Source organism: Ricinus communis, chromosome 9 (genome assembly GCF_019578655.1).
Source record: "Ricinus communis isolate WT05 ecotype wild-type chromosome 9, ASM1957865v1, whole genome shotgun sequence".
Taxonomy (NCBI): domain Eukaryota; kingdom Viridiplantae; phylum Streptophyta; class Magnoliopsida; order Malpighiales; family Euphorbiaceae; genus Ricinus; species Ricinus communis.
In genome coordinates, this window is record NC_063264.1 from 6119701 (window position 1) to 6136608 (window position 16908).

General features: G+C 35.2%; 1 protein-coding gene across 3 annotated transcripts; it reads left to right on the plus strand.

The window, feature by feature from the left end:
* Nucleotides 1–2: 2 nt before the first annotated feature.
* Nucleotides 3–16697, plus strand: LOC8286892 (DNA repair protein RAD50). Of its 3 annotated transcripts, XM_002522761.4 has the most exons (27): nt 6–370; nt 474–560; nt 646–813; nt 1217–1392; nt 2273–2387; nt 3463–3691; nt 3911–4089; nt 4173–4343; nt 4561–4665; nt 4816–4923; nt 5075–5286; nt 5403–5495; nt 6281–6408; nt 7248–7362; nt 7476–7605; nt 7719–7928; nt 9319–9527; nt 9751–9952; nt 10817–10986; nt 11062–11386; nt 13406–13531; nt 13613–13665; nt 15039–15189; nt 15794–15856; nt 15962–16095; nt 16222–16350; nt 16468–16697. In XM_002522761.4, exons 1-27 carry the CDS (start codon nt 248–250, stop codon nt 16505–16507), a joined length of 3951 nt encoding a protein of 1316 aa, XP_002522807.3. In that variant the 5' UTR covers nt 6–247; the 3' UTR covers nt 16508–16697. The 3 variants fall into 3 exon arrangements, 2 of the variants coding, with proteins under 2 accessions (XP_048235387.1, XP_002522807.3); XM_048379430.1 differs by lacking the exons at nt 16222–16350; nt 16468–16697 and having other exon boundaries at nt 5–370; nt 15790–15856; XR_007217380.1 differs by lacking the exons at nt 13613–13665; nt 15039–15189; nt 15794–15856; ... (1 more) ...; nt 16222–16350; nt 16468–16697 and adding an exon at nt 12163–12388 and having other exon boundaries at nt 3–370.
* The last annotated feature ends 211 nt before the right edge of the window (nt 16698–16908 follow it).

Here is a 16908-nt window from a genome sequence, read left to right on the forward strand (position 1 = left end):
CTTAAAGTTAAACCCCTCTTTCATTTTCCCTCCTTCCAGGTTCCAACAAAAATCTCTCCATTTGATCTTCTCTATAAGAAAACACACTGAAAAATCAGCATTCATCATTGTCACTAGTATTTTATTTATTTTCATGCTTCAGTTAACATTCTCATGCCTCTCATAGCATATCAAAACTCACCTCTGCTGTAATTACAGAATTTTTTTTTTTTTTTTTTTTTGAGTTCTGTAATTGGTAACTCGAAAAATGAGTACGGTCGATAAGATGCTGATTAAAGGAATTCGGAGCTTCGACCCGGAAAACAAACACGTCATCACCTTCTTCAAGCCTTTGACCTTAATCGTCGGCCCCAATGGCGCTGGCAAAACCGTAATTTTCCTTCCCCCCGTTTTTTCTTTTGATAATCGTTCTGTTTTTGTTTTTGTTCTTGTATTTTTTATTTTAAATTCTTTTTTTATCTCTAAATTTTCAGACGATTATAGAATGCTTGAAGCTTTCTTGCACCGGAGAGTTGCCTCCTAATGCAAGGTCTGGCCACAGTTTTATTCATGATCCTAAGGTACCTTATTAATGAATTAATTAATTAGGTAGTCTCATTTATTGTAAATAAATAATTATTTTTATTCGAGAGTTGCTGGTTATAGGTTGCAGGAGAAACAGAGACAAAAGGACAAATTAAGCTACGATTCAAGACTGCAGCAGGAAAGGATGTGGTGTGCATTAGGTCATTTCAGCTAACACAAAAGGCGTCGAAAATGGAATATAAAGCAATTGAAAGTGTGCTTCAAACAATTAATCCACATACAGGAGAGGTTACAATCGACAATTTTGTACATAACGTTTTAAAATTGTTTGATACTGTATGTTTATTTTTTGTATTTTGTTGCTAATAGTATGTATCTTATGCTACTAAGTATTGTAGCATGAACTTTTAGAATTGTGGCTAATCAGCAAAAGCTGTCTGGTCAAGAATTCCACCATCAAAGATACTTGTTTTGGGAATTAGTTTACTTACTTACATTTATTGTTAAATGCGTCGAACTTCTTGGCTGGATAGTTGCCTCGTGCTAGGTTTGTCACCATTCTAATAGTTTGTGCTATGATTGAAACAAAGTAACAGTCCATTTTGAAGAAGTGAAAAAATCCTAGTTTTTTTTGGCAAGTAAGCCAATCTAAAAATCTGCATCAATTCTATTGTTTCTTGTTGAATTGCAGAAAGTTTGCCTTAGCTATAGATGTGCTGACATGGACCGAGAAATTCCTGCTTTAATGGGGGTCTCTAAGGCCATTCTAGAGAATGTGATATTTGTTCACCAAGATGAAGCTAATTGGCCACTGCAAGATCCTTCCACATTGAAGAAGAAGTTTGACGATATCTTCTCTGCCACTAGGTATTTCTTGCACTACCTCTTGAAACATTGTGCTGAATTTTGACAATTATCTGCTCGGACAGGTGCTACAAGTATTAAATGCATGTTTTGCCTGTTCTGTTTTTGCATCAAGTTTAGTTGGCTCTCTTCCGTTCTCTTGCTTTTCATGGTATTCTTTTATTAGATTGCCTGTCCTGGAAAATATAAAAAGTGCCATCTTAAATAATCAGGGGCTTTTCTTTCTTCTTTCTTTTCAAGGTCCATTTGTACTGTTAAAAAACCTCAAACCTCAATAGTAGGGCAGCTAACAATTTAACTTGACAAAACCTTATTCCCTCCTAGGGTTAACATTTTTCTATCACTGCTAGGATTGAGCCTCAGACACCTTATGTATGATAGGCAGCTGAAATATTAAAAAATGAGATAAAGTAGTCAGTAGCTATTCTACTACTGCATACCATGAAAGTATAAATGATTCACTTTGGTTGTTTTTCATCGCTTTCAAACATGAAACACCAACTAGTTTTGATATTCTGCTTTCTTCAAGTTCAGCTGGAAAAGTACAATGCTGAGCTACTGTATAGAAAAGAGACATTCCAACCTGGATTTGATATATACTCTTCCAAGTAAAGGAACTACCTACACAATCTTTTGCAGCTCTTTGGCAAGTTCTCTGAAAAGGACCAATTATAACAGAAATTGCAATGATTATTATGCATTTTCTATTTATCTTTGGAATACATTTTGGATGCCTGAGGTGGAATGCTATAGTCTTCTTCTCTGCAATGTTTGGTGTTTTCTCTTCTGCAGCGCCTTATCTTTGGTGTGCCCTGCAATTAATTTTATTAGACATTTCTCTTAAGATAAATTTATTAATTCTTGGCAATGTTCATTGAAGCAGATATACAAAGGCCTTGGAGGTCATTAAAAAACTTCACAAGGATCAGGCCCAAGAGATAAAGACATATAAACTAAAATTGGAGAATCTTCAGACTTTGAAGGACTCTGCATATAAGGTTCTAATATTTTCTTTCATTTTACCTTTGAGATAGTTATCTTTTACTTTTCAGCTGTTACTTCTGTGTTTCATTTTTCACTTTAATGGATCTTTCTGGTATTTCACAGGACAGTGGCAATTCATCTGTTCGGTGGTCAACTAGACTGCTTGTCATTTTTTATATGCTATTGATCTTTTTAATTGAAAAAGTGTATCCTTGAGTGGTTGATGGATATTGAGTTCTTTCCCTTGTGTGCTTGAGCATGAAAGGCTTCTCCTCCCTTAACTTTTCTGAGTGGATTTTTCTTATCTGTCGCATTAACTGCAAGCAGTGATTTCTTTTCCTTTCCATATGCCTTGTTTGCCTCTCATGTCTTACTACTCATTGACAATATAGTCTCCACTTACAGACCTTCACATCTGTTCTTAGCAATTAGAAGTTCTACATATGCTGTTATTCAAGAATTGGTTACTTCTAAAACTGTCAAGAGTGTTCACACTACTGTGGGCAGTATTTTGAGTAAAAACTTCTTTCTGTTCAAGCTTAATTTGTATATCAGATAGTGATGAGTATGGGTTAACTTTTAAATGCTTAGTCTTGTTATTTCATTTTATTTTTCCTTCTGCCTTAGGATCTGGTCTTTTTGTCCGCTCATCTTTGTCATTTAAGCTTGTTTTCTTAGTAGCCGACTTATTTGCATTCGTATTTCTCTTTTTCTCTAAGATGGGTGTGAGCAATAATTGCTGAAAATCAGCTCTAAAGATGTATGAAGCTGATCATACAGTAAGTTCAATAGGAACTTGTAATTGAGTTCTTTTGGCCACAATTTAATAATGAATTTGTCTATTTGTTTGTTGAATGTTTCTGCTACGATCCTCACCATTAACTCATGATAATTCTTTGTCCATGTACTCTTGATTTGATTGAATTTGTAAACCTGCTATTTTTTATGCAAAGTTCCCTTTTTTGTTCCTGCATAGCAAATAATATGAAGATTGTTAATCTTCAAGTATTTGGCGAATTTAAGTTAAGCATGATAAATGATTAGTTGGAAGGGGTTTGTTCTTAATGGCATTGAATTCTGTTTTTACAGCTTCGAGAAAGCATTACTCAAGATGAAGAAAGAACAGAATCTTCAAAAGTCCAAATTCAAGCTTTAGAAAACAAAGTTCAGAATGTTGATGTGAAAATTCATCAAATTCAAACAACTCTGAAAGATTTGAGAAATCTACAGGAGAAGATAATGACAAAAACTGTGGAAAGGAGAACTTTGTTTAAGGAGCAGCAGAGACAGTATGAAGCCCTTGAGGAGGAAAATGAAGGTTTGTTATGCCTGGCAGAGGCATGATAGTCTTTCTCCCAGTTTATGAATCTTTTTTCTTTGCTTATCTCACTAATGTATTGGCAAGTGTTCAGACACATATAAGCACACACATTTTTGCTCATCATCCTGTATATGGATGGAATCATTTCCTTGAGATAGATGCTCATTTCTTGCACCATGTTTTGTTTATTTCTGAGAAGTTTTTCCCATTTTATAGACCCTGATGAAGATATGATGGAATGGAAAACCAAGTTCGATGAAAAGGTTGCTCAGATGGAATCTAGCATTAGCAAGCTGAAGAGGGAAAAGAATGACACAGAGATAAAAACTTCTTTTCTTAAGGAGAATATTACTGAGTATATTCGAGAGATTAGCAGGCTTCAGACTGAAGCTGAAGTAATCAACTATAAATATTTTGAAAGTTAATTACCTTTCAACTTAGGTGAAATGTTTAAGTGTCTTCTTTTCTTTGGAACTAGGCCCACAATTCCTTGAAGAATGAAAGAGATTCCACCATCCAAAAACTTTGCGCAAGACATAATTTAGGGTCTCTTCCACAAGCCCCTTTAAGTGATGATATTGCTTTGAACCTTACAAACAGACTAAAATCAAGGTTGACTGATCTCAGGAAGGATTTACAAGATAAAAAGGTCTCTCACTTTCTCCATGAGTCTGTGCTAGTGCTATCATGCGTCTGGTTGGCTAGATATATCTTTCTTTTTACGCGTCTGCATGGATCAATATATGCACACATGAATATATAGTCATGCATCGTGCATGTAGTTATATGATGGCAATCTGATGTTCCAAATATTACCTTGTTTGCCTCAATTTTAGTTTCTCTTTATTAAAATTTTGTTATTTCAGACATCAAATGATACTGAAGTGAAGACAGCAGAAGACTGTTATTTGGATGTAAATGATCGTTGGAAACACATCGATGCTCAGAAGCAGGCTAAAAGAGAGATCAAGGTGCACCTTACAAAAACCTATTCATCCAGCATTCACGTGCTTTTTCTTTCTCCTCCTTTTCCTCTTTCTCAGGAGGATACATGTTCTGTGTCCTAGTGCCAGTTCCTTCATGTTTCGTGATCCTTTATCACTTTTTTTAATTTTAAGCAGAATGGCATTTTGGATCGCATTACAAAAAAGGAACATGATCGTGCCTCATTTGAAGAAGAAATTTCGCATGTTAATCTTTCTCATATTGATGAAAGAGAAAAGAATATGGTGAGGATGGCCCACTTGTTGCAAAATTCTCTGGCTTGGAATTTAAGACCTTTGTCTCATTGAACAAAATGAAGCTGTAGATCAAGTTCATTTCTTTTGGGAACCAAAAAACATAAATACTAAAAAGAAAAGCTTCTTATTACCTTTGCAGCGAATTGAAGTTGAAAGAAAGACAAACCAACTTGCTGAAAGAGCATTTGAATCAAACATTCGTCAAAAGCAAACCGAGCTTTATGGCATAGAGCAAGAAATCAAGGCACTCGATGGGGAGAAGGACATCTTGGCTATATATTCTGAGGACAGAGTGAAACTTTCCTTGAAGAAGGCAGACTTGGAGAATCACAAGAAGAAGCACAAAAAAATGTAACGTGGTCTTGCTTTTCTTTTTGTTTGTTTCGTGAGTAATCTTTTTCACTTCATGTCTAAGTTTGTCATCTATCTCTCTCAGAGCTAATTCATTTAATATTTTGGCCTCCTAGAATTGATGAACACAAGGATAGAATCAGAGGAGTGCTGAAAGGGAGGGTTCCTTCTGATAAGGATATGAAGAAGGAAATTACCCAAGCCTTAAGGTTTTCTCAACCTCTTTAATTTGGCATTATATCTCTTGTTAAGAGTTTATGTAGTGGCATTACAGTCGACTCTTGACTTCATTCAGGTTCAACAGCAAAAATTGACTGTGATTGTTCTCTTTATTTTTTTATTTCTTTTCTTTTCTATTTTTGGAAAAAAAAAGGAACAAATAGTGCCATTTACCAAACTACACAGGAATATAGATAGTGCTATTGCTATTCTCTCCCTCCAACTACTTCTGACTTCTGAGTTGTGCCTCTTTATTGGATTATGGTGTCTCATATAAATTCTGCCCTTTCTACTGCTCCTAATACATGTGTAGGCAATATTTTTACTGCTTGTTCAATGATGCTATTTTCATGGTCCTGCTGCTGCATTTTCCAATTGAGAATAATTGTTTTCATATAGTTAAATTAAATCTTTTATTTGGCCATCTCCTGTACTGTTGTTAATCTGAGTTGAAACTTTAACCAAACTAGGAACAGGAAATTCTATTTCACCAAGTAAATATGATGTCCCATGTGCCTCATAGCAAAATATATCATATCACTGGAAGGCACATAATTAATGCCATCAGCGCTTCTTATATTATGTTGTTAACTCAACATGTTGTTTGACCACTTGGAGAAGCATCTAAATCTTTTTTGCATATGTTTCCGATCTTGTTTTGGTTAATCAATCAGTTTCCTGGCAAGTTTTCTGGGTGCCTTAATTTGTTTTTAGTTAAAATTTACTTTAATAAGATTTTTAGTTCTTCCTGAAGCTGATAGTGCTCCTGGCACAGGGCTCTTGCGGTGGAATTTGATGACTTAAACTCAAAGTCCCATGAAGCTGAGAAGGAGGTAAATGTGCTGCAGATGAAAATACAAGAAGTTAATAATAACCTGTCCAAGCTGCGCAAGGATATGGATTGTGAGTATTGTTTCATTGCTCAAATGAATTAAATAAGTGATACAGTTGTCTGGTTTGAATTAATAGGATACTTAATTTTTGTTGTTCATGTGGTTCAATTCTCTCAAAGAGATTGCTGGGTTGCAATAGTTATCATGAACATTGTAAGAAGTTATTCAATTACATGAAAGAATGGATGATATAGTTTTTTATAAAAAAAAAAAACAATTCTTTATCCTGCCAAAATATGATTTTGCACAAAAATTCTACATAATAGATACTGGATAATCGTTTTTGAATATTATTTACTATGCTTGCAGTATCAGACTATCAGTCTTACATTGAAGGGCTCTGACGTTGTTTATCAACAATATTAATAGTATGGCTATTTATGAACCATATAGGGCTACAAGGAATACTGAGCTTAGTATGGGGTTCTTTTTAAATATATTTTAAGCTTTCCCTGTGATGAACATGAATATAGTAATACAGTTTTCAATTCTATGTTTATCTATTGATGCCAAGCCAAGTGGCCTGGCCATGAAGACCTACCTAATATCTACTTAAGCATGCAGTTTCTCTTTTATCCTTACCATATCCTTTTCTTTAGTATTTTAAGCGTTTCTATTTACTTTAGTTATGCATGTTTGTAGGGCTACATTTTAATAGAGTCAGAGTTGGTTATTTCTTGGTTGAATAAAGCCCTATGAGGCTGGCCTTAAGAATCACAGCTGGTACTCAGCATGTTGCTTGATTATAGCTACTTATTGTGGTTGTCCTCCTTTGTAATCTTTGGCTGCTAGCAACTTATGGAAATTTTATTTGCCCATGTATTTACTTATTCAGTGAATTTCATGTAGCAAGAAAGAGGTTTATTGAATCCAAACTCCACTCGCTGGATCAACAATCTCTTACTGTTGATTGTTACCTCAAAGTTTTGGGCTCAGCTAAAGATAAAAGAGATGTCCAGAAAAGGTCCCTTGATTTGACTTCCAATTTTCATGTAAATTTGTATGAGCTATTTGGAATATTTATTTTGATTTCAGTGTCTGTGGAGGTGCTAATATAGTGCTGGTGATTGCCTGCAGCAAGTACAATATTGCAGATGGTATGCGGCAGATGTTTGATCCCTTTGAAAGAGTAGCCCGTGCTCATCACGTGTGCCCTTGCTGTGAGCGCCCTTTCTCTGCTGAAGAAGAAGATGAGTTTGTTAAAAAGGTTTACATTATTTAAGTCTTGTTAGCTTCTTACTCAGACTACTACAATTTTTAATCTGCTTTAGCTTCGTTTAGTTCTTTTTGACTGTGATGGTATTATCATGTCAATTACAGCAAAGAGTGAAGGCTGCAAGTTCTGCTGAGCACATGAAAGTGTTGGCTGCGGAGTCGTCCAATGCGGATTCTAATTTTCAGCAGCTGGACAAGCTTCGTATGCTTTATGAGGAATTTGTCAAAATTGAAAAGGAAACAATTCCTCTTGCAGAGAAAAATCTGCATGATCTTACTGAAGAGCTGGATCAGAAGTCTCAAGCCCTTGATGATGTTAAGTATTGTTTTTCCACTTTAAACCTTAGATAAAATGGATATTATGCACTGAACTTGTTTTGATGGAGCTGTTTTCTGAATTTTGAGCTGTTTTCTGAATTCAGTCCTTGATTACTGGGAAAATAATTCTTAAGCAATCTCATAAACTCTGTTTCCATTTTCTGGGAAAGCATGTGACCGTTACTTGCTATGATTTGTCCTTAAATGGGAAGGATATTGTTGCAAGTCTTCTTTATATACTCTTGTTATTGATTTCATGTTTAAGTATTTAGATTCTTTTTTTTTTCTGTTCATTTTAAAATGATAAACATTTTGTCACGGTAGTAGAAATTACTGATGTAACACGACATAGAAAAAGTAATTTGTCAATCATAGGTATTTTTTGGAGTAGTACCTTATCAATATGATAGCATTATCCCACCTAGGAGGTGGGATTTTTGTATGATCCCCATTTAACAAAGTGAGAGATTTCATAAACTTGTCTTTGTTCCAAAATTAGATTTTGGATGTATACTGAACAAGTGCAATGTTCAAAAATTCTTTGAATTAAAAGCTTGAGTTTTTGATACCCTGTTCTGCTCAAAATCCATGGACTTTTAAAAGGCCTATCCAATATGGTGGTATTTGGAAGAACGAAGGAAGCGTGAGGTTTCTGGCATTATGCTATGTCTAAGGTGGTATATGTGTTAAGTAGCTGAGGATTGGGATTTTTTTTTTATGATAATTTTTTGCCTTTACAGATTATGTAGGATAAGATTAAAATCTTTTGGCTTGTCATGGAAGCTTTTATTTGAAAGGGTTTCTCTTCCATTCAGTGTAACTTTGGACTTTTAGTTTGCTTTAAGGATTTTAACTAACTCTAATTTAAGTTTGAGACCTTCCTGCTTGTAATTGCCAAGTTCTTTTTCTTTTTGACTACCTTCTGAATACTTCTATTATTTTTTTATTAAAAAAAAGAAGAAGGAGAAGAAGAAGAAGAAGAAAATCATAGGAATATGGCTACCTGTTTGATCATGCAAGGAATTTGCGTTTTGAAATGCAATTTGGCCAAAGAAACCATGCGGCCATCTGAAAATATATGAAATGAAACTTTTCTGATTGTTGGTAGGCTGATAATGTTATAATTTTGAAATAGTCAACTGCATTTTGATATAGCCTTTTCAAATATATTTCTGCAAGTTATATTTTGTGCTCTGTTGGTTTTTTTTTTTCATATAAATATTCTCCTTCTTGTTGGTTTTGGTCACTTTTCACAGGAAGGGGCCTCAGAAGTCCTTATTGCTCAATGGTTTTTATATAGTCTTTATCTGATGTCAAGTCATGTTAATAACTGCTCACAATGATTCTTGGTAATCAATTTATAAGATTAAGAATGGTTTTCTTGTAGGTCTTGGGTGTTTTAGCTCAAATAAAAGCTGACAAGGACTCAGTTGAGGCCTTGGTGCAACCTGTTGAAACTGCTGATAGGCTTTACCAAGAAATCCAAACTTGGCAAAAGCAAGTTGATGATTTGGAGTATAAGCTTGACATTCAAAGGCAAGGTGGCAGATCAATGGAAGAAATTCATTCAGAGCTAAGCAGTTTGCAGGATACAAAGTACACATTTTCAACTTATCCCTTAATTGTCTGAAGTTTGATTCTTCAGCCTTCATGAATTATCAAGCAACTGATAATTATTCTCCATTTTCATACTATGTTCTTTCATTTGTTATTGTTTCCAACTAAGTTCTTACAGTTTATTATTTATATTTTTGCTTTAGTTTTGATTGGTTTGCCCTTCTGCTTTGTTTCTCTTTTCATAAATTTTATTGGCAACCAGAGAAGCTTTGCATAATGAACTGGAGAAACTAAGGGATGAACGGAGGTATATGGAAAATGATTTGTCACACATTCAGCAAAAATGGCATGCCCTGAGGGAGGAGAAAATTAAGGCGGACAACACTTTACGTAATGTCAAAAAGGCAGAAGAAGAATTGGAACATTTGATTGAGGAGAAAAACCAAGTTGAGCTTGATGAAAAGGTCATCTTTGATCCTAGCTGGTTTTGGATATTCCCTGTTTTAATTGTCAAAAAATTGCGAATGTATTCTTGTACTTATTATATTAGCAGCAATGTTGGGGGTGTGATCAAGTGCATTTTAGTGGCTTGAATGTAACATCATCTGAAAATATCTAGGTTTTCTGTGAAACTGAGATTTTGAAAGGGTGGTACTTTATGTTCAGTGCTATGCAAGTATGAAGTGGTTTATGTTGCGTGATTTTACTACAGTTTTGGGCTAGGCTGTCATTGAACTGTCCAGCTTGATTCTCCTGACTCAATCATCTGGATTCTTCACCTGCCATCAGAATTAACCAAGCCTATAGTGGCACTAAGAATTTTCATCACAGTCACTTCATTAATTCTAAAGGGGGTTGACTCTGGAGAAAAACTTAACTGTTAATCAGAAGTTGGAAGTTTGAAGTTATAATTTCTTCATAGACGTGGGAATTTAAAGTGAATATCTTCCCCCTCTGCTATCTTCAGGAGTGAACCTCCCTCCACCAAGGTTTTTACATATCCTGCCCATCTGAGATTTTAGGGCTCTTGGATAAAGAAAAAGGTGATGGAGAATTAGAAATTTGGGACAAAGTAGAGTTGGTTCTCTTGCCTTTATCTCCAATGATACAGAATAATTTGTATTTTAATGGCTTTTTTTTTTCCACGTCAGTAAGTTTTGTCAATTTGATGGGTCCTGGATTGAAATATTCATAGTAGAGAATTTGCCTGTTACGGGGACATGTAGTCTTCAAGTTATTAGCTTTACCCTGAACATTGTTTCACTCCATTTTCTTGAGAAGCATTCTCATCATCATCCATTAGCAAACTAAATCCTTGATATTTTCAGCATTTGGCAGAGGCTCTTGTCCCTTTATCTAAGGAGAGAGAAAAATTACGGAGTTACAACAGTGAATTGAAAGTCAAACTTGAGCAGGAACTTGAGGAGCAGAAAAAAGAATTAGACAGTTATCAGTGGGATGTTGACACACTGCTTAAGATTAATTCTAAAATTAAGGAGTAAGTTTCCGGAAACTGAAGATTAATTTACAAGATTTCTCCAGTTTATCTTTATTGTCAATTTTGTTATTCCAGGTATAATGATTTAAAGAAGAGGGAGAGATTGAAGGAGATGCAAGAAAAGCTATCGCTATTGGAGTCTCAGCTTCAAAGTTGTGATGATAGGAAGAAGGAGATTTTAGATGAATTAAACAAATGCGAGAATGCTAACCAGAACCAAGAGTCACTATACAGAAAAATTCAAGACAACTTGAATTACAGGAAAACAAAGGCTGAAGTGGATAAGCTCACCCAAGAGATTGAATCACTGGAAGAGGAAATGCTGAAGATTGGTGGAGTTTCTACATTCGAAGGCGAACTTGCAAGACACCTGCAAGAACGAGAAAGTCTTCTTTCAGAGGTATATTTGAAAATTCAAAAACCCTTCTATGCTTGTGTTTCACGCAAGCACGGCTCAGTTTCCAGTTACTTTATGATCTACATGTCCTTTTCATTTTCATTGTATGCTTGCTAACTTATTGTGTAGGATACAATTGAACTTATCACTTGAAATGGTTGGTTATCTCAGAGGTGCAAGAACTTTGCTTTTGAGGCTATGCCTGTCAGTTGTCAGACGTTTTCTGATCTTCCTGCATGTGTTGCCAACTGTCCATTTAGGAAAACAAACAAAGAACTTTGTCCCTTTCTCTCTCTCGTCCCTCCTTTCTCTATATATGGACACATAGTCTCATTAAAAAAGATACTTTGAGCACATTGCGGCTGCTGTTGTATTATGCATTGGCTTGGTTTGCTTTACATTGAGGAGCCTCATCACTGAAATAGCGAAATCTCTGGGTCTGGAATTTGGATGTTCTTGTCACTTTATCACATCACACTTTGATTGCCTGATACTTTTGTGTATGATCCTAATTCTTAATCTGTCATGTTCAAATTGTGATTATGTTGGCCTTGCACGGGAGGAATGTTCAGGACTTGCAGATCAGTTAAATATATGGACCTCTCCTTTCCTCCTCTTAGCTGGGGTTTTTTCGTTAGATACTAAAGTAGGGAAATAATAGACTCCTATATGTCCAATCCATAATTTGATCCAAATTTCTTGAAAAAAATAGGCTGTTCTCTTGGTACTTTGTTGCATTTTGGTGAATAGACAGTTAACACTAACTTTGATTTTCTCAGAAGAACAAATTGATATTCTTGGGTCAGAATTATTTGCTCTCAGCCACCCAGTCCCTATGTTATGCGTCAAACCACCCTTTTGCCATTTTCTGCCGCGCAAATGCATTTTCTCCTTTCATCTTTTGATGACAATTATACTATGAAGGGGTTCACCCAGGAGATGGGTTTCTAGCATGGAACTTTTCTCAGTCGACGCGTTTCCATTGGTATTGCCAATAGGGATATGGTGAGATACTTCATTTCAATAAATAACTTGCTAAACATGTTCCATGTCAAGGTTTGAATGATGTCAATTAGAACTCACCGACCTTATGAAGTCTCTTTAACAGCTAGGCTGAACTTGGGTTGAGACTTGAGCAATGGGGCTAGACCTCAAACTATTCTGGTTTATACTTGCTGCAAAACGTCCATGCTTGCAAATAGCATGGGTAATGTAAACGATACCATGAGGAAGTTAAGAACTCTTTTATGAAATTTCTATCAAATTTATTAAACTTATTTCAACCAAGTTGTTTTGGCTCGAATTTCCATATTACTCACTCCAGGTATATTTTTTATTTTTATTCTGCGGAAGAATTTTGTTTAGAAGTTCTTTACAGCTTCTGTGTGAAGGGTGTTTTAAATGGTGCAGTTGATAGTGCTGATTATTTGCTCTCCATGATGGATAGGAGTGAGGGCATTCCCCACTTTTTACACGGCTTACATTTTTATGATTTTGTATGATTTGATTTTTGAACAATTGGAGATTTGTTTCTTAGCGGGGGAGGGTTGGGGGGAGAATTGTTGGCTATTGTCTATGGTCCCTGTGGAAGGATGAATAGAAAGAGATTTTCAGTGCCTAACATTCAAGTAGAATGGATCGATGGAAAAGAAAATTTGTCTCAGAACTTCTTAATTTTCAAACATATGATGAGATTATAAGCTATGTTTTCTGAAACGTATTTCATAGATCTATATCTCAGAAAAACACCATGCAATGCAATACGGGCTAGTATGGGAAGTATTATTGATTAAGACTCCCTTTTATTTGATGGATTCAAAGGAGTTAAACAGTTGGAAATAAACCCGAGGTGCTTATTGCTGGACAAATTAAAAGCTTTCCTTGATTTCACCGTTTTATATATATTTCTTGCTTATTATGCAACTTGACTGAGTATCTGTGCTTTCACATCAAATTTTCATTCATACAACTGCCATCTTGATATTTATGAAAAGGGTTAATCCTTTTTTTATCTGAAAACAGCTAAACAAGTGTCGCGGTACAATGTCAGTTTATCAAAGCAATATTTCAAAGAATAAAGTTGATCTTAAACAGGCTCAATACAAGGATATTGACAAGCGGTACTTTGACCAGCTAATTCAGCTAAAGGTGGGACGTGTTTCTGATAACTTGAACATGTTTTATTTGTTACTGTTGCTGTATGTCATTAACCTGAACATCTTGTGACAGACAACTGAAATGGCAAACAAGGACCTGGACAGATATTACAATGCACTCGACAAGTGAGCAATTCCTGATCAAGTTTATATATGATCTTGAGCTTATGTTCGTTATGACTCCTATATTATTATAATGAGGATTTAAATCCTCATTCGATTTTTCTTTGGAGCTGCTCAATAAGAGGGCTTAGTGTCTTTTTGATTTCTTGTTGGCGAACTTTAAATGCCTTAGGCTGTTGCCTGCTTGCTGTTAACCGCATATACTACAAATAAACATGACTGTGATGACACATGAGTTGAACCATGTGAGATATGACCTATTCCCAGCACAAACTATGTGTAGGGTAAAGCCCCCTTGTATTTTTTGACTCCTGACTGAAAATATTTTCTTTTAAGTTGCACTTCAATAGTTCAATGACCACACATATATATATATTCAAACCTATGCAAGCATTTTCAATTTTGGTAAATTCTTAAAATTTTAACATTTCATATTTGTTTCAATTTAAGCAATTAGGTCCAAATTGACCTAAAAAAATTTAAAATAGTAAGTTATAAATTTATGCCTGTTCTATTTATCTCTTTCCTTCCTCTCCCCACTCTCTGTTCCTCTTCCTCCTTTCTCACTCCTGAACCTAAAATCGCCATAATAGTTTACTGTGCCACATGAATTGATTAATTCATCCAAACTTTTCCATTCGTTGCAAATGGAAATATTCCATTTGGCACTACTCAATAGAAAATTTAGAAGTCTTTTCCACAAAATCCCAACATTTTTCTTCCTCTTTGCTGAGGAAAAGAAAATCTCTTGAACCATATATAGCCACGAAAGAAATCACTTCTATAGAAGATGTCAGTAGATCTGTCGTTGTTTGTCCTCATGTTTATGTTTCATTGATTTAAAAAGAAAAGGAGGGAAAAAGAAGAGGAGTGGAGAGGACTCAGAGGAGGGGGAAGGGTAAGTTTCTAATTTATCATTAGAAGAATTATCTCTTTTTTTAATTAACTCTGTAATAAACAAATATTTTTCTTGTTGAATTGAACCTATTTAATAAAATTCAAAGTTCCAATACAATGTCAAAGTTTCAGGGGATAAATTTAAAAGAATTGGCCAAAACTGAAAATGTGGGAAAAGGTTTGGACTTTTCCTGGCTGTTTTTCGAAATCTGATTAATTAAAGTTCTGCTATATACTGTGTGTGAAACCTTGTTTGAGCAGCACAAGCTCTTTGAAACAGAAAATCTGTGTGCTGCTATTGATTGCCACCTTAGAAAAAAGTTTGAACAGGAGTTAAGATTCTGTTATACTTAGCTGATCCTATGCAAAATTATTGCCTTGTTCTCTGTCTGAACACATGAGCGTGTGTATGGCAAGAGTTGCTTCAATTACTCTGATCACCAATACCATTAGTTTTAAAAGCTTTCTTATGTTTGTAGAGCACTCATGCGCTTCCACACAATGAAGATGGAGGAGATAAATAAAATCATTAGGGAATTGTGGCAACAAACATACAGAGGACAGGATATAGATTACATTAGTATTCATTCAGATTCTGAAGGTGCTGGGACTCGTTCTTACAGCTACAAGGTATGAACCATGGACGGCTTTAAAAGCACTCTTCACTTGCGATTCTTTCTTTTTAAGTACGATTGAATTTGGTTTAACCTCAATACAATCTAAATCAGGTAAATTACATGCATTATTTTCCTTCATTATGGCCATTTGGCTCTATTTTTAGTCTGGTCTAGTGATTATGATTCCTTTTCAACCACTCTACTTCATCCTTAATTTACCTCATCTTCTCTGGTGTGATTTGCCTATACTCAGTTTCTTAATTAGTTCATCCATAGGTCTATACTGGCCATAATCATACTACCTCAATTGCATCCATCTCACATTAACCTTAATTGAAAAACTTTTCAACTAATGGAATTATTCCTTTATGTGGTCATGTACTGTATTTTCATAGATGCTTCTTAGAACGCTTATCCTACCACTCATTTGTTGGCAGACCATAGCTGCCCAATTTATCTTGTCGAACATCCTCTTCAAAATCAGCTAGGAATAAGATCTTATCCTCATATAGATATATGTTAGACTTCTATTTTCAACCATCTTTTTCCAATGGTACTCATTTCTTCTTTTATCACTTTCTTTAGATACTGTAATAATGTTATCATATTCAAGACAGGTTGTAATGCAAACTGGAGATGCAGAGTTAGAAATGAGAGGAAGGTGTAGTGCTGGTCAGAAGGTGAGTGATAATCAAAAGCCACTTCCCTTTCGTACTTGGTTAAAAAAAAAAAGAAATTGAAAGAAAGGGGAGAAAAGAGGAGAGACACTGTTGCTTTTATTTCAGGTCCTTGCTTCCCTGATCATTCGGTTGGCTTTGGCTGAGACGTTTTGCCTCAACTGTGGAATACTAGCTTTAGATGAACCCACAACAAACTTGGATGGCCCAAATGCAGAGAGTCTTGCTGCAGCTCTTCTTAGGTATGATCAAGCTGTCCCATCTGTTTAACAGGATAATCGAAATGCATTGCCTATCCCCCTTGTGGATATCTGAATAAATCTGGATTCTGTATGCTTAATCCAACTTTCTGCATTTACTTTCTCCAGAATTATGGAGGATAGAAAGGGGCAAGAGAATTTTCAACTGATTGTAATTACTCATGATGAGCGATTTGCTCAACTAATTGGTCAGCGACAGCACGCAGAAAGATACTATCGAGTAGCAAAGGATGATCAGTAAGGCGCTTTTATATATATGTAGTGCCGCTGTATTAGGGCATTACTTAACTTGAATAATTTAGCTTCTTTTATTCCGGATCCTATATTATTAACTTTTCTAATTCTGTTTTTCAGCCAGCATAGCATAATCGAATCCCAAGAGATTTTCGATTGACAATACAAATTGGGGAAGAAAGCATCCTCTGTTCAGATGGAAAAACACATAGAATATTGAGTTGGAAAGGGAAAGCCGAGAAGTCAATTTTGCATATGTAAGATGTAGAGTAAATTAATCATCATGCAATAATTTTACCTGTGATAACTGTTCAAATATTCGTTGATTTAAAAACTGGTTCTTCATGAAACCTTTCCTCTTCTTGGTTGATGATCTCCAAACCAAGAGGAACCAGCAATTGCAGAGGCATGCTTTCTTATAAATGGCGGAAAAAAGAAATTTATAGTAATCGAAACAGGTACTTTATTAAAAGTGGATATTGCAATCAAAATAACAGAAGAGAAAAACAAGAATATCATCATCATCCACATAAAGAAAATAAGAAATTATCGTATAGGAAT

What these genes read in the sequence shown, in the direction of transcription:
- LOC8286892 (XM_002522761.4), top strand. Translation starts at nt 248, where the DNA reads ATGAGTACGGTCGATAAGATGCTGATTAAAGGAATTCGGAGCTTCGAC. An exon ending in GTTTTATTCATGATCCTAAG is followed by an intron (nt 561 to 645) that starts GTACCTTATTAA and finishes TGCTGGTTATAG; the next exon opens with GTTGCAGGAGAAACAGAGAC. An exon ending in AAAAGAGATGTCCAGAAAAG is followed by an intron (nt 7,363 to 7,475) that starts GTCCCTTGATTT and finishes GATTGCCTGCAG; the next exon opens with CAAGTACAATATTGCAGATG.